Consider the following 21,835-nt stretch of genomic DNA (forward strand, 5'->3'; position numbering starts at 1 on the left):
ATCTTTTTATATTCATTAATTTCTTGATCCGTTGATAAATTTGTGTGTGTGTTCACCTTGAAGGAGTCAGTCCTTGACTAGGTTGTTGAAAATTTGATCATTTACAACCAAATGTTGTGATCTTTTTTTACATATGTGTATAAATTCTTGCTCAAAGACATGGTGAAAATGTCAAAGAAATTTTTGACAAGTTTATGAAGGTCAGGTAAAATTTCATACTCTCATATCCGTACTTTGCAGTATTATAATACAAAATATTAAGAATTTCCACTACTTCAGCTAAGCAGCCTGATATTAGTAGTATATGCAAACTTAAGAGAGGTGGTACCTCATGATTAGATGAAAAGTAAATACAAGTATGTGACTATATTAACTTAATCTGACAACATCATGGCATCATACTATCATACTCATCGTACTATGTGCCTGTGGATTTGACACATTACTTGTTTTGTTTGATGGTTTGGTAGTGTAATTCGTACTGTGTTGTAGGGTGCGTTCGAGCACTCGCTCCTACAGTGTATGAAACCGTACCGAACCTGCGCCAGAGGAGTGCTCGAACACTCCTTAAGTGTACCATACTAAACTGAACCGAGCCAAAAGTAGGCCACTTCCAGATGTGCTCCAAAAGGGTACCAAAAGCGTACCAAAAGTTTGCAGGTGAAGAATGCACAAAAAATGCGCATACATCATAATGCAAAGAGTTCACTCTCTTTGTTTGGGACATCTGAAAGTAGTTTAAGTGCACCAGGTGGATGACCCTCTTGCTACAAAATGCGTGACCCTCTCTAAAAATAACTCATGAGATACACTTTTTCAAAAGAGCGCTGGGACCCTCCAAATCTGGCACAGTTCAGTATGGTTTGCTTTGGTTCGTGTAAGAGCACTCAAACGCACCCTTTGTTATGCCATAACAAATTTCCTTTGAGATAAAATACTGGTTTATATGCTTGAATTGTTTTGCTCTCTTTCTCTCTCCACATTCCTCCTGCTCCAGCAACAACAAGACATCATACAGCACCTGTTTGACAAATACCTGGTCAAGATCCAGGACTTCAAGAAGCAGAACTGCAGGGAGCTGGTGCCGATCTCCGAGCTCAACGGCGTCGTATCCTTCTGCAACCTGTACTCTGCCATGGCCACTGAACAGAATGGGGTGAGTCAAAGCGCGCAGCGACAAGAACATCGGATTACTGTGCCCCATTGCTTGTGGCGGGAAAATTTTATGAGTGCAAGTAGATTAAAATACAACCTTGTTCGTAAAGTTTGAAGATGTGAAGTCATGTAATTTGTTCATGGGGTAGTGTATCCCCACCAATTGAGGCAATCTCTCATCATGCAGGTGCTTTGAGATTGGTATGTAGATGTGATGGAAGTAGTTCTTTATGTGTTTGATGTTCAATAGATGATTGTTAGTTCAAATTTTTAGCACTATGCTGGTTTACGGGAAAAGTTTCAAACACTGCCTATGGTGACATGCAAACAATAAATCCTCAAAAATTGTAGAGAAATCAGACGCATAATAATGTGATCATAAGCACATTAGCTTACTATCCAAATGTTTCTCTGTATCTTTACAATTTCATGGAAATTTTACCAGATGCTTTTAAATGCTTGTATCAAAAGTAAGAATCAAAAAAAGAAATGAATACAACTTGACAGTCCCACATTAATGTGCAGCGAAAAGGACAGAGGCAGTTGGCAATGACTGATCTCTACAGCTTTTCACATCTCTGCTATGATTTCCAGGTCACAAGATTGAATGATTGAATGAATGAATCAATCAATCAATCAATCAATCAATCAATCAATCAATCAATCAATCAATCAATCAATCAATCAATCAATCAATCAATCAATCAATCAATCAATCAATCAATCAATCAATCAATCAATCAATCAATCAATCAATCAATCAATCAATCAATCAATCAATCAATCAATCAATCAATCAATCAATCAATCAATCAATATGAATGAAAGAAAGAAAGAAAAATAACTTTGGATGAACTGAGCATTAACTTTTCTGCTCTCTGCATTTCAGGTGAACCCACACGACAAGGAGAACTATGAGCGCATGATCGAGCTCTGGTTCCTCTTCTGCCTCATCTGGTCCGTCGGCTGCGCCGTCGACGAGGACGGCCGCAAGAAGCTCGACAACTACATCCGCGAGATCGAGGGCACGTTCCCCAACAAGGACACCGTCTACGAGTACTACGTGGACCCCAAGGGAAAGAGCTGGTCTCATTGGGAGGACAAGCTGCGGAGTGGCTGGCGGTACCCCAACAAGTAGGTGGCTTAATTGCATGGAGGTAGCATAGCCCACCTCTATTAATTGTAGCAGTGTGGTGGTTCAAAGAAGTTGGGGCTTGACTGGTACTAGGGTGATCCCGAGTTTGACCCCAGACCTCAGTTCTTGTTTCTCTCCAGCTATGACCACAATTATTTAAATCTCGTCCACATGAGCAGACAGATAAACTGTCTGGCTAGTTTATGCCGCGGGGTTTTGAGAGATAGTACGACTGAAGGATGTAAAAGTGTGAATGTTACTTATGACATCAGTTCCTCTAGAAAGCATATATACGTCTTTGATAAAACAAAATTTTTTCAGCTCATAAGATTTATTTATACATTCTATGATGGGAATTAGGTGTGGTATTTCCTTTTGATACTGAATACAATTCCCTTGATTAGAATATATGTGATGTCTACATTAAAGATAATAAAAAGTTTTGGTACCTCAAAAATTTCCTTGTCTTAGTTTGTGTTTCAGGTTAAAGTACCTTTCATATAACTAACACTGTGAGACTTACTCGCCCCAAAGTGCTCTCATGTCTTAGTAATCATGCAATTAACTGCGACCAGCAGCCCCATACGCATAGCGACCAGCAGTCCCATACGCATAGCGTGCATTCAGGATCATGACAGATTTAGTATCGCGGGATAAATGTTAACTTAAAATTCCAAAAATTCTTCAATTTGAAGACTTACCAATTAAGGTGAAGTATTGAAAACAGGCTTCGGGCAACGTTTGGTTCTGCCTATAGTCCCTTTCTGTTCGAATTGATGACTGAATGTGACTCGGCCGAGAGGACCTTGGGAGAGCTACGTACACCATGTACACTGAATACTACAGCCAGTGCATGCGAACACATCACATGCGCACAAATTTCAAATCCCATATCAACGGATAAGATGTTTGTGTGCGCATGCGCTGGCCGTAGTAGTCAGTGTATGCATCGGTCCATGGTGTATGTAGCTCTCCCAAGGTCCTCTCGACCGAGTCACATTCAGTCATCAATTCGAAAAGAAAGGGACTATTGGCAGAACCAAACGTTGTTCGAAGCCTGTTTTCAATACTTCAACTTAATTGGTATGTCTTCAAATCGAAGAAATTTTGGGATTTTAAATTGACATTTACCCGCTATGCATATGGGGCTGCTGGTCGCAGTTAGCTATGCGTACAATGGGCTGCACGCTGCTGGTCGCAGTCAGTGGTTTCGTACAATATTTATCGACGCTGTTCGGCGATGGCTCTGGTACGAAACCATTATTGCATGATTACTAAGACATGAGAGCACTTTGGGGCGAGTAATTCTCACAGACAACGTACTTTAACATGAAACACAAACCAAGACAAGGAAATTCAGGGAAACTTTTGAGGTACCAAAACTTTTTATTATCTTTAACAACATCAAACCCTTAAAAACTTATATAAAAATGACTATAAGCTCTGTCCTGTGCCCTTGTACCTTCAAACAGGTGATCATCCAAATGGATGTAGTCAGAAAAAGTCACCAAAGTTTAGTTTAAGATAGGTTATGAAAAAAAAAAAATCCCTTTCGTATGCATCTGTAATAAGTCTACCAATGGATGGCATCAACAAAAATTCTCATATTGTGATCTTTGCTTTTGATATTTCCCCAGTGCACCCTTCTACAAGATCATGGTGCCAACAGTGGACACGGTACGGTACAACTTCATTGTCCAGAGCCTGATCCAGACTGAGAAGCCCGTCCTCCTCGTGGGACCCGTTGGCACGGGGAAGACCTCGGTCGCCCAGAGCGTCTGCTCCAAGCTTGACCCCCAGACCTACAGCGTGCTGACCATCAACATGTCTGCCCAGACCACGTCCAACAACGTCCAGGACATCATCGAGAGCAGGGTGGAGAAGAGGACGAAAGGTTTGTGCCCCAGTGATTTAGGAGATTACTTGAGGTCAGAAATATAGAGAAGTAGAGAGTAGAGATGATACTTATGTTAGCTTCATGTAACGATACTGACATCGATAATGATGATGATGGTAATGATGGCGATTTGGGAGGTTATGCTGGGCATTGAAAATAGAGGAATAGAAGTGATCCTTATGTTTGGTATTGTGTAACAATGCCAACATCAATGATGATGACGGTGATGATGATTTGTGACGATTATGATTCATGATGATGATGATGATGGTAACAGATGTGATGACAATGTCGGCAATGGAGATGATAATGATGACAATTTCATTCATGATGACAACAGTGATTAGGTTGATGACGTTAGTTATGATGGTTCATTTCATCAACAGAAAAAGGTCCTGCCTCATGCGTCTTTCTGCCATGTACCAATTATATCATTGGTTTCTCATTGTGATTCATTCCAACCTTCAGAAAGAGAATATACAAGTCTATCTTCTCTAGTATCCGTAGTCACATCACCTTGACGTTGATCATGATAGATTACCGTTGTGATTTCCTTTCTCCCCCAAAGTTCACTGATGGTCTTCTCCCTCTCTCATCAATGCTAGGCGTCTACGTCCCAATTGGTGGAAAGAAACTGGTCACCTTCTTGGACGATTTCAACATGCCAGCCAAGGACACGTTTGGTTCCCAGCCCCCTCTGGAGCTCATGAAGCTGTGGGTTGACTACGGCTTTTGGTACGACCGACTCAAGCAGACCACCAAGTACATCAAGGTACAGAATTCAAAGCTGGTTATAATGTATTGCTTATAAGTATCAATGTATCTTAGGTAATATGACCGTGAGAAACCATTATGTATTTATACGGATTCATAGGTAATATGGGAAATCATTGTGCATTTGTATAGATGCAGGGTGCGTTTATCAACTCTTTTTCTCGGCAGAAACAGGTTTTCCAAACGGCTTTCAGGGAATTTTTACGAGATGATAAATGCAAAGCTGTTTTGAAAGCCTTTTCGGAAAGCCTTTTCGAAAGCCACAAATTTGTGCTTTCCGAAACAGGTTTCCTAAAGAGGTTTCCAGAAACCTGTTTCTAGAAGCCTTTTGAAGCGAGATAAACGCAAAGCTGTTTTGAAACGGCTTTGTACTGCCGTTACGAACCATGCACACCTTATATGACCTCTTCTCCTCGGGTCGAATTGCGCAATGCAGCTGTGCAGTGACAGGCCAGTTATTGTGTTCGCGAAGAGTTGATAAACGCAACTATATTGGAAGCCGCTTCGAAAGGGCTTTGGAAAGGGCTTTGGAAACGGCTTTTGAAAGCCGTTTAAACAGGGGAAAGATGATAAACGCAGCCGCAGAGATACAATGAAATGTGATGATGAGAATCCACTGTGCATATGTATGAATATGTATAAGTGATGTGATAATGCAAAACCCATTGTGCATAATTGTGTACTGGGTGTTGAGGAAATGTGATAACGTAGAGATCATTGTGCAGTTATACAGTTGCAAATGTAATATGATTATGAGATACCATCGTGCATTTGAGTCGATGCATATTAGAGTAATCTGATGATGACAACCTGTTATGCAGCTTCTTAGGAATATACGGTAGGTACAGTTCGACCTCAATTATCCGGCCTCCTTTTATCCGGAAATCACTATTATCTGGACGCGTTCACGCAGTGAAGGACTCTTTTTTTCATCCAAAAATTGAGAAAAAATAGTGACTTTAACATCTTTTCATGGGTCTATTTCACTAATTTCATAAGATGTACGTGATAGGTTTGTCAATGCATGTTGTATCTAATGAGGTAAAACATGTATGATTTTCACATAAAGATATACTTTATTTTTGTGAAGAAGGGACTACAATTTTGCACAGGCTAGCATAGATTACACTACCGTTGCGGGGTATGCTACCTGCCTAGCTGTCAGTGCACTGGGACGTCAGCTTGGACGGTAGTTATATACATTAACATTGTGTCTCCCATATCTGGCCAATTCGCTTATCCGGATGAGCACCAGTCCCGACATGGCCGGATAATCGAGGTCGAACTGTAATGTGATGTTGAGAAACCATTGTGCATTTGTATAAATGCATGTCCATTTATTATTATGAAGCCATGTTTACAGATGCAAAGGTAATGTGATATTAGAAACTATTGTGCATTATTGTATAGGTGCATAGGCAAAGTGATGAGAAACCATGTTATCTTTGTGTATATGCAATGGAAATGTGATGGTGACAAACCATTGTGCATTAATGTGGGTGTATGGCTGTAAGATGTATGGTGTGTACAGGAAGATGGAACGCATGGTCAATGATACGGTAAATAAAATGTATTATCTCTCAATATCATCATCCATTTATCAGTCTACCTATGTGTTATTTTCTCTTTCTCCAGGGCATGCAGCTGCTTGCATCCATGGGTCCTCCTGGTGGAGGGCGTATGGTGATTTCCAAACGGCTCCAGAGTCGCTTCAACCTCATCAACATGACCTTCCCTAGTGTGAGTAGACAAGTCTTCTTTCAAACAAAGAAGTGTTTTAAAGGGATTGTGTAGTTTTGGTTGAAATGGGGATTGAGGTTTTAACTTTTTACAAGATAATCAGATATCACCTATATGAAATATAAAAAAAAAAATACAATTCCATGAGGAATTAGAACTATTTGATGAAAATCGGTTTTGAATTGGCTGAAATATCAAAAAACAAAGCAGTCCTAATAAAAGATGGGTCCCACCTTTTATTAGGACCGTTTTGTTTTACTTGTTTTACTTATTTGTTTTTTGATATCTCAGCCATTGATTTTCATCAAATAAACTTTTAATTCCTCATGGAATTGTATGCCTTTTAATATTTCATAGAAGTGGTTTATGATTTTTTTGCAAAGAGTTAAAACTTCAATCCCCATTTCAACCAAAACTATTATATTCCTTTAATGCTGTACATTTGGTACCTCTTTGCATTATTCAAATCTGGCTGGCATTTCATGAAGTATTTTGTCCGACAACTCTGTCAGAAAAATTTGCTCTCAGCCAATCAGATGCAAGGATTTCTGTAGCGTATAACAGTTTGTCAGATGAAATATCTGACAAAAGGCTTCATGAAATGCCTCCCCCCCCCCCCCCCAGCCTCAATGCGACTATTGGCAAAAGTTAGATGTACTCTTCCCACTGATAATAAAGCTGCAAGACTAGCTTTATCACCATCATTATTAAAATAGCCTTCCCACCCAGGACTCCCAAATCAAGCGCATCTTCAGCACCATGATGAACCATTATCATTATTAAAATTCCCTTCCCACTCAGGACTCCCAAATCAAGCGCATCTTCGGCACCATGATCAACCAGAAGCTGCAGGACTTTGAGGAGGACGTGAAGCCCATCGGCGACGTGGTCACCCAGGCAACGCTGGAGGTGTACCAGGGTGTGGTCCAGAAGTTCCTGCCTACCCCGGCCAAGATCCACTACCTCTTCAACCTGCGGGACATCTCCAAGGTCTTCCAGGGCATGCTGAGGGCCCACAAGGACTTCCATGACACCAAAGCAAGCATCACCAGGCTCTGGATCCACGAGTGCTTCAGGTTAGACCTTCCTATTAACCCATTGAGGACGGGCTGATTTTGCTACAATGTGCATTTCCCATAGACATCTGCTCGAGTATACTCGGGACTGGTGTTCAAAGGGTTAATCGCTGCTGCTTGTGTTTGCTAGCAATGCAGTCCCATTCTGGAAGACAAACTGCACTATTCAGGGACCCAAATATAGGCCTATTCCACATACCACACATTTTTTGCCATCAAATATTGAATTGCTTTGTTGTAAGGGTAAAGTTATTGAAAGTTGTTTTCTCTATTTTGCATATTTTTGGTTGGTTGTGGTGGGTTAACATTTCATTGCAACAGTTATTTTGCATTAAGCCAAGGACCTATTTGTAAAGTAATGGTGATTTCTTGATATGAAATTCTTCTTTTTAATGAATTTTGAGTAGGACTTGATAAATTTTGATAGGCATGTAATCACTTTACAGTTTCGCTTGCATGGTGTGATGTGCAGCATAGTTTTATGCAAAGGAAGTGTGTAAACACACATTATGTGTATATCATACATCTTGTATCAAAGTTGTTATTGAAATTTATTCATTAGATTATTATTAACAGTAGATATACATTGTTAAAAGTGCTATTAATAGTGTGTCAGTAATATGTTCAAATATTTTGATCAAGTCAAATTTCACAGGTAAGTGACCCCATCCATGCTAACTCTCCCAACCCCCTTTGAACAGATTGGAAACGATAAAACTATAATTTACTGGAAGAATTTAACCATGCATTGCATTGTAGCCACTGTGACCCATTCAAAACTAAGAATTTGACTCCCATCCACTAATATCATCCTCTTTCATGATAATCTCTGCAGGGTTTACTCTGACCGTCTGGTGAATGATCAGGATGTCGAAGGATTCACTAACATCATCAGCGAGAAGCTCGGCAACCTCTTTGACCAAACCTTCCACAACATCTGTCCCAACAAGCAGCCTCCTATCTTTGGTGAGACCAGTGAGATGAAATGAAAAATCACTTGATGGCGGGCAAAATTAATAATATGGATACAGATATCATAAGTCCGCACCAACTTACCATTAAGCGGATGCCAAGATAAACTGCTGTCATTCAGGACATTGCATCTTTCTCCTTTACAGACACTCGTCGTTCCAAGCTAACGTGTTCCATATTTTTGCACATGGTTTTTCAGAGTGAACATTATGTAAATGCCCTTTTCACCAAGAGATTGATTTACAGCATTCTTGAAATTTCACCCATCTTTAGTGACAGCATGCCAGAATTTATTTCTTTGAATGTGAAGTGTCATATTTGATAAAGAATGACTAGTCATGAGACAAAATCTGTATCATCTGAAGCAACATTGAAAGTTTTTCTTAACAAAATTCTTTTTCAAAGGCTGTTTGTATCCACAAACAATAGCCTTTCAGTGTTTTTTTTTTTTTTTTTTTTTTTTTTTTTGTAGGGGGGATACATGTATAAATGTTAGGTGAAGGGGCTGCCAGTATTTGATATCACGTGACCCTTGTAACCATCAGGTGACTACATGTCCCAGAGTGAGATTCCCATCTATGAGGACCTCCAGGAGTTCACTCCCCTCAAGAAGTTCATGGAGGATGCCTTGGAGGATTACAACACGACACCTGGAGTCATCTCCATGGACCTGGTCCTCTTCAGGGATGCCATCGAACACAGTGAGTCTGACGCAGAAATAGCTCTTAGACCCTGGATAGGCATTACCTCTGCTGTAGTTGCAGAATGCTTCAACACATTTCAGGGATGTCAGTTTTTAGACAAAAAGCCTGAATTAATTCCCTGGTAGTATCAAAGTTCAGGCCCTTTTATGCAAAAGAAAAAAAGGTCCATTTTCTGACATAACAATGCTTTGTTGGATTGTATTCTACCAGCAAGTTAAAGGCAACTTTGATACTCTGGAAGTCACCTTAATTGATGACAAGTTTCTGGCAAGTTTTAATATATCTCAATTGTTTACCTGGATAAGAGAAAAACACCTTTTTTACCTACATTTGTAGTATGTTTTGCAACACTAACCGTTAAGTTTGATTTTCACTTTTTTTTTTACACAGTTGTTAGAAAGAACTTCTTTTTTACAAACTGCACATAAAGATTTGATGTTTGCATTGATAACAAAGATGCCCAATAATCATTTATGATTATTAGTGACTATGAACAGTTTTGACTGTATAATTTTCAAAATTATGCAAGTATGAAAGACTTGTGGACGTTGTTTGAATGCATGGTGTGTGCTCTTTCTTTCCTAGTTTCCCGAATCATTCGAGTCATAAGACAGCCCAGAGGGAACATGCTATTGGTCGGTATCGGTGGGAGTGGTCGCCAGTCTCTTACCCGATTGGCCGCGTCGATCTGTGAATACACCACCTTCCAGATCGAGGTCACCAGACACTACCGCATTACGGAATTCAGAGACGGTAAGCTGCCCTTTGAAGCTCTTAAAGATTTGAAATCACAAATCTTCCACTCCCCCCGCTAATGAAATGTAATGTAATATTCTAATCAGATTTGCTAAGGGCTGATTTTGATGACAAAGTTTCAAACAGATTTGCTGCTGGATAATGCAGTATTATGCTACTTTTCACTTGGTTTTACTTTTCCTCTACTGACGGGAACAAGAAGAAACAAAAGTTATCACTCCAGGGCCCTGCTGCATGAAATGATAAAATCAAACATAAGTCAGAAAATCAATCATAAGTCAGGTATCAGCCAATCAGAATTGAATATTCGTAGACTTATGTTTGATTTCTGACATATGTTTAATATCAACATGAAATGATACAATCAAACATAAGTCATAAAATCAATCATAAGTCAGGTATCACCCAATCAGAATTGAATATTCGTAGACTTATGTTTGATTTCTGACATATGTTTAATATCAACTTCTATGCAACAGGGCCAAGACATTTTCTTTTCAAGATTTTCCAAGTGTGTATTATTATGCAGACAATATAGATACAAAGTACTACTTTCCTATTATCTAATGTTCATATCTAAACTATAATGTCTCTGTCATTTACTTCCAGACTTGAAGCGGCTCTACAAGACGGCCGGTGTGGAGAACAAGCCCACCATCTTCCTCTTCAACGACACCCAGGTCATCGACGAGTCCTTCCTGGAGGATATCAACAACATCCTGTCCAGCGGAGAGGTGCCCAACCTCTACAAGTCGGACGAATTCGAGGAGGTGCGCACCGAGCTGGCCGAGCCCGCCAAGAAGGACGGCATCCAGGACACGCCCGAGAACATGTTCTCCTACTTCATTGATCGGGTGCGGGCCAACCTCCACGTGGTGCTCTGCATGAGCCCCGTTGGTGACCCATTCAGGTAGGAGGCAAGGGAAGAAGGGGCATCATACATGTAGACCTGGCTTCTTGGCTGTCTCTTGTCTGTTGACCTTCTTTATCGTACCCTAATTTTTTATTTATTTGGCGTAGAGTTTGGAACCCATTATGGCACATATAATGGAAAAAGAAAATATGAAACTGCAAGGGCTACTTAATTGAGATGGATGATTTCCTGTGTTGTTGTTGAATATATGTAGACAAAATTCAGTAGCTACACCTTCCATTCCTCTTGCATTATACTGCCATCTTTGTATTGCATAGTTTGTTAGTTTTAGCACAAAGCAGTCAACGCTCCTCCAAATGTAAACGTAGGTGAGCCCTCATACTGCATATCTGTAGATTGTGACAGAAAATATCGACATTAAATAGGAGTTTGGATGATTAGGCTTTTGTATTTCAAATATTAGATGTATCCTGAGAATGAATTTGTAAGTACCCTTTGATAACAATGATGCTGTGCTCTAATTTTTCTCCAGGAACCGCATCCGTATGTACCCAGCCTTTGTGAACTGTACCACCATTGACTGGTTCAGTGAGTGGCCCAAGGAAGCCCTTACTGAGGTGGCAGAGAAGTACCTTGAGTCCATCAATGTAGGCGAGAATGAGGAGGTAAGGCGCCATACTTCAATTGTCAATCTCTTCTTTGTATTGATGTCATTCTTCTTGTGGCACATTGTACCTGGTTGATATCATTTGCTGACTATTGCTAGTCACCTGGGGCGAACCATGAGGGGTCAGCTTCAATCACCCCATTTCTGGTTTGGGTAAATGTTGGACTGGATTAGCATCCTGCTCTCTTTGTGATAAATGAATGAACTGGATCTTTGAAGTGCATGAGTTGCGATTCCCTGACACACTGGACTTCCACTTAATGTCCTATCCGGGGGACAGAGTGTTTTGCCTCTTACCTGAAGGTACAGTATGATTACACACAACATTGCTAAGCTAGGCTCAATAGGAATCAAACCCTTGTCAGTTGATTGCAAGGCAGACGTGCTACAAACTGATCCACATCGCTACATTAACATCCGACAGTTAGTATGATTTGATTTAAGCAGCTAGCTAGTAGTTTTCAATATGACATGAGGTCATCCACAGTCCACTCTGTCATTGAGTGCTAAGTTTTACGTCATGCATTCAATTTTCTTCTTCTGCAAAATTGGCCGTTGGAACGTCATGGGTCAAAGAAGTCTTCTGCTCTTCCACATTGAATAATCAGAGTACTTAGAGAATTCAGTTGATTGGTGCAATTGGCAATGGTAACTGAGTTTAGGATAAAATTACTGTGTATCAAGGGATTTTTTGGTTCATCCTGATGATGGTGCTCATTTGTCTGTGGAAAGAAATGTTGAATCAAGATGGTTGGTGCTCAGTGTGGTACAAACTGTAAAGGACTTCTGTGAATAACGAGTTGGAAATGGGTGTTCTGCCTGTAAATGGTAACATCTGTGGTCCCACCATAACAGACAGACAACAGGTATAGCTCAGGTTGAAATCATTGATGGTACAGTTGATGCAACTTTCCTGACTACCAGTCAGTCAGTCAGTTGCTTTAATAGAAGCAACTGACTGACTGGTACTACAAACCATGTCGAGCTGCACATGGTTGGTTATGATACTTGCAAACTCAAACCTGTAGGACTGCTGTTTGCTTCAAGGATGCTGCTGTCATATGGATATTCCACATCATATTATTTTTGTCCTTTTTTTTTTCTGTTCGCAGCTGAAGCCAAACATTGCCCAGATCTTCTGCACCATGCACCAATCCGTGGTCCAGAGCTCCAAACAGATGCTCTTTGAGCTGAAACGCCACAACTATGTCACTCCTACAAACTACCTGGAGCTTGTTACAGGATATAAGACGTAAGACCAACTTTGAGCTATCCAAAAGTTCTTGACAAGTCACAGTGTGAAGAGAAAATGGTGTCATTAGTTAATCAAATTTCTTAATTTCATATTGCATTTTTTTTTAAATTAAGTATGAAAGCATTTCTATTGCAGCAGAGCCCTTCAAATGTGAATCATATGAATCAACTTCATATAGACAGACGTAAACTTTAAATCTCAGATGTGATTTCTCTATTAAAGGTGATACAATTATAGTGCAAAAAGGATAATAATGGAGGACACAATATGTATAGGATAATTTCTAATAAAATGATCAGAAACGAATAATTTCATTGCTCGAGCATAATGTTACAGAAGAATTGTTGTTACCATGCACTGGTTATTAGACCTCATAAAAGTCTGTTTTATTTCAAAGTACACTGTAGTGGATCTGAAACCTGTAATACACAAGAGATAAAATGACAACCTACTGAACCGTTTCCCAATTTCTCCGAACCTCTCTAGACTGCTGTACGAGAAGCGCAAGGAGCTCGGTGACGCGGCCAACAAGCTGAAGAACGGCCTGTCCAAGATCGATGACACCAGAGCCAAGGTGGAGGTCATGTCCGTAGAGCTGGAGGAGGCTAAGGTCAAGGTGGCCCAGTTTCAGAAGCAGTGTGAGGAATACCTAGTGGTCATCGTCCAGCAGAAGAGGGAAGCCGATGAGCAGCAAAAGGTCAGTTACCTTCTGGCCCTTCCGTCTCTTCAAAGTTCTATTTCCGAGCATTGTCAGTTTAGTTGGAGAAGTGGGAGAATACTAAGAAAATACTTCGGTGTGGATGTTGATACATATCGATATTGGTACAGTGCACTCCCGTTATAACAAACACGGTTATAATGAAATTCCGGTCACAACGAAGCAAAAATTCAGGCCGCAATATTATCCACTCTGTATTTTATTGTTCATTTGTTCGGTTATAACGAAATTTCGATATAACAAAAGAAAACTGTGGGTCCTGAGGACTTCGTAATAACGGGAGTCCAATGTATATATATATTGACATATTGAATTTTTCTTGTTACCTCTTGCATGTGAGTGTGTGTCTGCACGCATATTCATGCTAGGTTTGTTACTTGACTCACTAGACATTATCTCTCTGTATGTTGGATTGGAGCAAAGGAGAATGTCAATACAAAGTTACAATGTTTTTGCAACTTGCCGCATGAAACATTTAACATGTGGGCACACACAGTCATGTTAGCAACAGTCTGGCACTAAAATTTCTTGATGCTCACATAACTCACTATAACACATAGCAGTCTATTTATTACCGGTAGTTTCTAACCCAGAATGACTGTAGCTTTTGATATTGATGTTCTTTCTGCTACTTTTTCTGCATATGTGATGGCAGAGAAGTGCATACAATTAAAATCTTGTCACTGGAGTGTGCCATGTTTGCATGAGTGTCTTGGGTGTAGAAGTTGATATGCAACATTCTGTTTTGTTCTGTATTTCCTGCCTGCAGTCTGTGCAAGCCCGCAGTGAGAAAATTGGTGAGGAGGAGGTGAGATGTAAACAGATGGCCGACGCTGCCCAGCAGGACTTGGCCGAAGCTCTGCCCGCCCTCGCGGAAGCCGTCAAGGTCAGTCAGTGGGGATGGTCATTTGTGGGTTATTAAGGTGCCTTATTCCTTTCGTGAGGCCTCCTTGGTCAATTTACCCTAACCTTTAATTCTATAAGCTGGTATCATATACAGCTGTATTTGTGAAATTGTGTAACAGAAAACTGATCTAAGTGACACCTCCTGTGATAGACAAAGCATGTACTCCCCTCTTTCAGTGTTACTACTTCTCAAACAAACAGGTAATTCCATTTCATAACAACTACAGGCCTGATTGACAAATCACCATTCATCGACGTGGATAAGTGCCCATCATTTAGCATTTTGGGAGTAGCTGTGATAAAAACTCATGGGCATTTATACTCGGATTGGACTCAGGTTATATATGCCCCTGATTTTTTATCATGGCTACTTCTGAAACACTGAATAATCAGTGCTTATTCAAATCAGTGAAGAGTAATTAGTCAATCAGTTGCAACAAAAACAACTCAGTGCAAAAATTCCTGAATTTGAACTGCAGGTCTATGTTCTTTTATGCCCTAAACCCTTCTTTAATAATCCTTTTTTTCACAATCTGTCAAGATGAAGAAATCTTGTTGAGGACGAGTCCCAAGTATACTCGGGCAAGCTTCTATGGGAAATGCATGTTGTACATGTAGCAAAATCAAACCGTCCTCAATGGGTTAAAATCATGATCCGCAAAATAAATGCAATTTTTTTCTTTCCTACTTTTGTCCACAGGCACTTGAGGCCCTGAACAAGAAGGACATTGGAGAGATCAAGTCTTACGGCCGTCCTCCTGTCCTGGTGGAGAAGTGTATGGAAGCTGTCATGATTCTCAAGGGCAATGAACCCACGTGGGCCGAGGCAAAGAGGCAGCTCGGTAAGGCTTTTTATCATTCCCATGGGTTAGTGTAAACTTTCTGAGACTGTAACCCCATTTACGTGATATCTGACAAACTTGATTCGGTCGGGTGTGGACACTTAAGATGGTACACCCCACCAGTCTCATCTTCACTTTGTGTGGATCCTTTCCCATAAGCTGGGCAATGCTGTGATGCAGTATCATGTTATTAAAGGATTATTGCATCTAGACAGCAGGTCTAGTCCTTACAAAGATTTATTTACTATTAGCATATATTGTCTTTATATCAATCTAATCATAGAGGCAGGCAGCCATCTTTTTCTCCATCTTTTATCTTACTGTGAAGATGTCAGAATAGGAGACTGTTATATTGACCTTTGCCTTTCTACAGTTTTCTCTTAACCCGTTGAGGACGAGTCCCGAATATACTCGGCCAAGTGTCTATGGGAAATGCGTGCTGCAGCAAAATCAGTCCATCCTCAATGGGTTAATTAAAATGAAATTTGTGCCAAGGAGTAGATATTGACTAGCAGTATACCACTAAGACTCTGTTAAAGTTTTTCTTTACTCATTACAAACACTTTGAGTAAATGCTGGATTTTGTCTTATAAACTAAAAATTTGTCTCCCATTTATTCGTTTTCACTCATAGGTAACCAAAACTTCATCAAGGATCTTGTCGAGTTTGACAAGGACAACATGTCGGACAGGGTGCTGAAGCGCATCGGCCAGTACTGCAGCCAGCCCGACTTCCAGCCGGACATCATCGGCCGCGTCTCGCTGGCCGCCAAGTCGCTGTGCATGTGGGTGAGGGCCATGGAGGTGTACGGCCGCATCTACCGCGTGGTAGAGCCCAAGAAGCAGAGGCTGCACAACGCCCAGGCCACCCTGGCAGAGAAGCAGGCCATCCTAGCCGAGGCCAAGGCCAAACTCAAAGAGGTATGTTTTCCACCGTACCAGTCTTGTTATCCCGTTGAGGACGAGTCCCAGAGTATACTCGGGCAGGTGTCTGTGGGAAAAGTGTGTTGTAGCAAAATCAAGCCGTCCTCAACGGATTAATCAGCGTTTGAACTTGACCATCTCTCTCATTTGGGGATGAAAAAAAAAGTATAAATCTAAGAAGAGGAGAGATGTTCTTGAGATTTCATTCTGGTAACAGAAACTACCAATAAATTGTATGATTTGTTATCTTGTAAGAGCAATTGAGTAATGAGGAAAATTAAAAACTCATTGGTGAAGGATAGCACAGAGTTTCCAAATAGTGAAAACAGTTAAACGAAGCATTTTTTTAAAGTAGTTCTGAATCAGACGAAAATCACAAGCCTATAGTCTTTGCTTTTCTGTCCTGAAGCTTTGCTTTGTATGATTGCCTTACATGAGCTATTGTGTTCATATAACTGTAACATCAGCTGACTCTACAAGGGACACTTCAAGGTAATTGGGCCAGTGGGTTTGATGTGTCAGGTACAGTTGATTGTTGCTCCACCAATAACAGGAAATAGATTGCATATTAAACAATTGTCATATATGGCTGCATCGTCGGTTAACCTTACACCAAGTCCTCCATTAGATTATAACTCAGGCTAGGGTTGCTGCGAACCCATTTGCTAGTAGTCAGACCAGTTGGTTTGATTTAGAAGTGGTTGACTCTCCTCTTCCTTCTCCTCTTCCTCTTCCTCCTCCTCTTCCTCCTCCTCTTCCTTCTCTTCTTCCTTCTCTTCCTCTTCCTCCTCCTTCTCCTCCTCCTCCTCCTCCTCCTTTTCCTCCTCCCCTCCCCCTCCTCCTCCTCCTTCTCCTCCTCCTCCTCCTCATCTTCCTCTTCCTTCTCCTCCTCCTCTCCCCCTCCTCCTCCTCCTCTTTCTCTTCTGAATTCGCCTCCAACTCCAACGACAGGTAACAGATCGGATGGAGAACCTGAAGAAGCAGTACGACGAGAAGCTGGCTGAGAAGGAGGAGCTGAGGATCAAGGCAGAGCAGATGGAGATCAAGCTTGACCGTGCCGGCAAACTGGTGTCCGGTCTGGCCGGAGAGAGGGACAGATGGGAGCTGAATGTCCAGGTAGAGTTCAGTAGCTTGACCTCATGGGAATCATATTTTATATATTCGGGGAAATTTCAATGCATACAAAATATATTATAGTAAAGGCATTTCAAAGTTTTTCACCTAGTAAGATATAAAATTGTGGCACCTTATTGATGATTTTTATTACAATTGATATAAAGCTTCAAGTCCCATTCATTCATAACCATGTAGGTGCATTTTTGCATCCACCGTCTCCAGCAAGTTATAATGTAGCAGTAGTAGTGACATTTGATACGCAGTACGAGAAGGATGCAGTACTATGGTTACTTCTTGAGAGGATATTGAACCACTGTGTTTACCCGCTACATTTTGTGCATAGGTATGTCATGCTATTGCCTTTATCCCTCTCTTCGTCTGTCTAATTATCATCACCATGACTGTTAACGTTATCTTTCCATCCTGTACCCTAAAGGATCTGGAGGAGAACATGGTATACCTGGTAGGAGACTGTCTGGTGGCTGCTGCCTTCATGTCCTACATGGGACCTTTCCTCTCCAATTACAGGGACCACCTGGTCAAGGAGGTGTGGCTGAAAGAGGTAAGATAGACAGCCATGATCAAGCTTGCAAATTGCATTTACAATTTGCAATTTTATTATTTTGACTCTTTGTTTCATCATATAATTGTTCTAAGTATAGTAAGAGCGGCATATCGTCGCTGGGGTAGCAAGACTTTGTATCTACAAAATGTCAAATATTCAGCAGAGCAAACAGACATTGCAGCCAAGCACCGTATCAAATGGAAGAGCCTTTGGCATGCCGTGGTGGCTTCATTTTTGGAGTAAGACAGCTAGGATTTGGACAGGATATCACTGAATTGATTATCTGACCATTGATCCAACACAGTAATTATCAGCAAAATTTCAGACACGAGGACTTGTCGCCCCAACGACGATATGTAAAGAGAGAGAGAGATATTGATAAAAATATATGATGTATTATATTCACTGTTATAGATTGTGTTGTCATGTCCATCTGGAAAAATGTATGGGAATTATAAGTGCATGTACAGAGATGGTTCACACATATATGCTGTAAATGTGAAAATATACCACATTTTCCCCAAATGTTCCAAAGGTCAGCAAGCTGGGTGTTCCATGCAGCCCAGACTTCTCCTTCTCCACCTTCCTGTCCAAACCCACAGTGGTCAGGGACTGGAACATGCAGGGTCTTCCCTCCGACGCCTTCTCCACAGAGAATGGGGTCATCGTAACCAGGGGCAACAGGTAAGCTCCTCATCAAAGAAGATGGCAATTACATTCTTCACTTTTAAGCTGTCCTAATCATCTTCCAGCCATCACAAAAATGAATAAATAAGACTTGTGACTTTGAATGGAGGTCCTGAATTTACTCTGCTCATGTCATCGGGCAGATTTTTTTTTACCCCTGATGTCCCTGTTGACTGAAGTGTAAAAATCAGTATTTTGCTGGGGTAATTGATGGCAGGGCCCTCTGGAAGAATAGTGTTAACACTGAGGAGACTACCTTGAGTAAATAAGACCATATTATGATGTCATTATACCATTACCATCTTCATGCAAAAGTGGTAGGTTATGAGGTACAAGAGAAGACTCCAATTCACAAGGTCCACATACCACATTTATAGACATCCACAAATTTCCTCAATCATGAGGTGATAGAGATGACCTTTTAACTGCCCCTTCCCATCTAGGTACTTGAAATGACAGCAGCACTCTCAACTGATGATGTATATTAATAATGTATGATCTCTTTACCTTAAACTGAAGGTACTGCAGAACCGCTCCCCCCCCCCCCTCCTTGACCTCTACTCATGATACACTAAAGCTTACCCCATGACTGCTACTCGTATACTGCACTAGAGCTGACCCCATGACCCTATTCTCAAGGCACTCGAAACAACCCCAAGACAGCTAATCCCTTTTCCTCTCCCCACAACTACAGGTGGCCACTGATGGTGGACCCGCAGTGTCAGGCCATCAAGTGGATCAGGAACATGGAGGGCAAGCGGGGCCTGAAGATCATCGACCTCCAGCAGTCGGACTACCTGCGCACCCTAGAGAACGCCATCCAGTACGGCTTCCCCGTCCTCCTCCAGAACGTGCAGGAGGAGCTTGACCCCTCACTGGCCCCCATCCTCAACAAGTCCATCATTAAGCAAGGTGAGGCAGGGTTCTTTAATTCCCCCAACACCCAATATGAGCTGCAAAAATAAATGAAAGATGGTGATGGGTGATGACATCAATTCACCCTCTCAGCAATAACATTTGTTAGTTGAATTGATTGAAACTTGATGGCAGTCGTGAAAGTGATGATGGCGTCAACAACCAAGTCGGTGACAATCAAGGGGATGACATCCATAGTGACATTTACCACAATAACAGCATTGCTGGTTTTCCTGGTAATATCAAAGTAGCAAGAATGATGATGAAGATGATGATGCAGATGGTGACGATGGTGACGATGATGATGATGATGATGGTGATGATGATGATGATGATGATGATGAAAGTACAAATGATGATGATTCAGTTGTGATTATTGCTGATTCTATTATTTAACAATTCAGTTGTCAGTCAAGGAAGATGCACATTTAGTTAATTTCACAAAGCTGATTCAGTTTGGTGATGATAGTAATGATGCAGATGATAGTGAAGAAAAGAAATGTATTGCTTGTTGTGTACTCAACACTAGCTCTGTAAATGTGTAACAACAAAATGGTTGTAAACGTCATGACAATGTCCTAGTCAGTGTACTAAGAATGCATCAGCAATGTCGTGGGGTCAGTGAAATTTCTTCAAACGTTTCCATGTCATGTGACTTGCAGGAGGGAGACTCATGATCCGTCTGGGCGACAAGGAGCTCGACTACAACCCGGACTTCAAGTTCTACATCACCACCAAGCTGAGCAACCCGCACTACACGCCCGAGATCTCCACCAAGACCAGCATCGTCAACTTCGCCGTCAAGGAGCAGGGTCTGGAGGCCCAGCTGCTGGGTATCGTGGTCCGCAAGGAGCGGCCGGAGCTGGAGGAGCAGAAGGACAACCTGGTGATGAACATCGCCGCCGGCAAGAAGAAGCTGGTGGAACTGGAGGACGAGATCTTGAGGTGAGGTGAGATATAGTAATATTGCATGCCATGTTGTTGCATATGATTCTGCATGTATCAATTAACACAAACATACAGGGATGTAAACTTGCATTCATGCAGTATACTGTTTGTGTCGGCAAGCAAAGTATGTAGTAGAATGTAAACAAATTTGAATACAACTACTGTGAAACTAGTGGAACTGGAGGATGAGATCTTGAGATGAGACGATATACTGTTGGGTTCAGATGTTGCCTGCCGTGTTGTTTCATATATGACTCTGCATGTATTCATCAACACAAACATATGGTTTATCTGACAGGATATAAATTTGGATATGACTAATATGTATTATGAGTTTGGTTGTATTTTTCTTTGTTCTTTGTAACTTTTACCAGTGTGAATGCTGCCTATACTGTAAATAAACATTTGCTAATGTTGCATACAAAAGTTGAGAAGCCTTCATGCATTTTATTTTTGAGCTTAATTTGCTCCAACACTCGTCTTAGAGCTCTTTCTTTGCGATTGCTAAATTTTGCGTCTTTCAAGTCAGTTAGCATCAATAGTGGTTTTAACATCAGAATACTTGTGAATGCCTGATAACGCTGGTTCAAATGTGTACATTGCAGTACATTGTATTTTTCAAACGAGTGATATTTAGTAATTTCACTTCATAAGTTTCCTTTTCTGGATGATTCTATCCCCTTCCGTCGATAAAGATTGCTGAACGATGCCCAGGGCTCCCTCTTGGACGATGAGCAGCTGGTGAACACCCTACAGTCATCCAAGAAGACTTCTGAGGAAGTCGGAGAGCAGCTCCAGGTCTCAGAGCAGACTGAGGCGAAGATTGATGCTGCCCGTGAGGTGAGTAGGGAGAGGTGGTGTTGGTCTAGTGGTTTGGACTGTGTGACTGGTAGTTGGCATGTCCAGGGTTCAAGCCCCGGCTATGGTCAGAGAGCAGCTCCAGGCCGCATCAATCTTAGACGCGGCCTGTGAGATAAGTATAGACAGGGGTTGTGTTGGCCGAGTGGCTTGGACTACATTGCTGGCAATCACAATCAGGATGTCCAGGGTCTAAGGACTGGCCATGGTGTATCACTGTCCCTTACTGAGTGGGCCACTACAGTAGTATCTTCAAAGGGAGATGGTACCTTTTAGGATGTGAACAAATGATACCACATTTACGTTGCCATCAGGTGAGAAGTAAGAAGTATGCATGAATAATGAAGTAGGA

At 41.3% G+C, this 21,835-nt stretch overlaps 1 protein-coding gene across 1 annotated transcript in view; it reads left to right on the forward strand.

The window, feature by feature from the left end:
• Window positions 1–21,835, forward strand: part of LOC140244608 (dynein axonemal heavy chain 2-like) — a 77,742-nt gene that overhangs the window by 36,936 nt on the left and 18,971 nt on the right. The window contains exons 44-65 of the mRNA XM_072324229.1: window positions 998–1,156; window positions 2,045–2,289; window positions 3,928–4,184; window positions 4,793–4,959; window positions 6,597–6,701; window positions 7,503–7,777; window positions 8,613–8,743; window positions 9,295–9,450; window positions 10,039–10,206; window positions 10,819–11,119; window positions 11,616–11,748; window positions 12,863–13,002; window positions 13,492–13,702; window positions 14,493–14,609; window positions 15,330–15,471; window positions 16,105–16,391; window positions 17,346–17,510; window positions 17,947–18,072; window positions 18,611–18,759; window positions 19,457–19,674; window positions 20,340–20,622; window positions 21,321–21,465. Coding sequence (XP_072180330.1) covers window positions 998–1,156; window positions 2,045–2,289; window positions 3,928–4,184; window positions 4,793–4,959; window positions 6,597–6,701; window positions 7,503–7,777; window positions 8,613–8,743; window positions 9,295–9,450; window positions 10,039–10,206; window positions 10,819–11,119; window positions 11,616–11,748; window positions 12,863–13,002; window positions 13,492–13,702; window positions 14,493–14,609; window positions 15,330–15,471; window positions 16,105–16,391; window positions 17,346–17,510; window positions 17,947–18,072; window positions 18,611–18,759; window positions 19,457–19,674; window positions 20,340–20,622; window positions 21,321–21,465 — 4,080 coding nt within the window. The remainder of the gene's footprint in view (window positions 1–997; window positions 1,157–2,044; window positions 2,290–3,927; window positions 4,185–4,792; window positions 4,960–6,596; window positions 6,702–7,502; window positions 7,778–8,612; window positions 8,744–9,294; window positions 9,451–10,038; window positions 10,207–10,818; window positions 11,120–11,615; window positions 11,749–12,862; window positions 13,003–13,491; window positions 13,703–14,492; window positions 14,610–15,329; window positions 15,472–16,104; window positions 16,392–17,345; window positions 17,511–17,946; window positions 18,073–18,610; window positions 18,760–19,456; window positions 19,675–20,339; window positions 20,623–21,320; window positions 21,466–21,835) is intronic.

The sequence above is a fragment of the Diadema setosum genome, chromosome 21 (assembly GCF_964275005.1).
Source record: "Diadema setosum chromosome 21, eeDiaSeto1, whole genome shotgun sequence".
Taxonomy (NCBI): domain Eukaryota; kingdom Metazoa; phylum Echinodermata; class Echinoidea; order Diadematoida; family Diadematidae; genus Diadema; species Diadema setosum.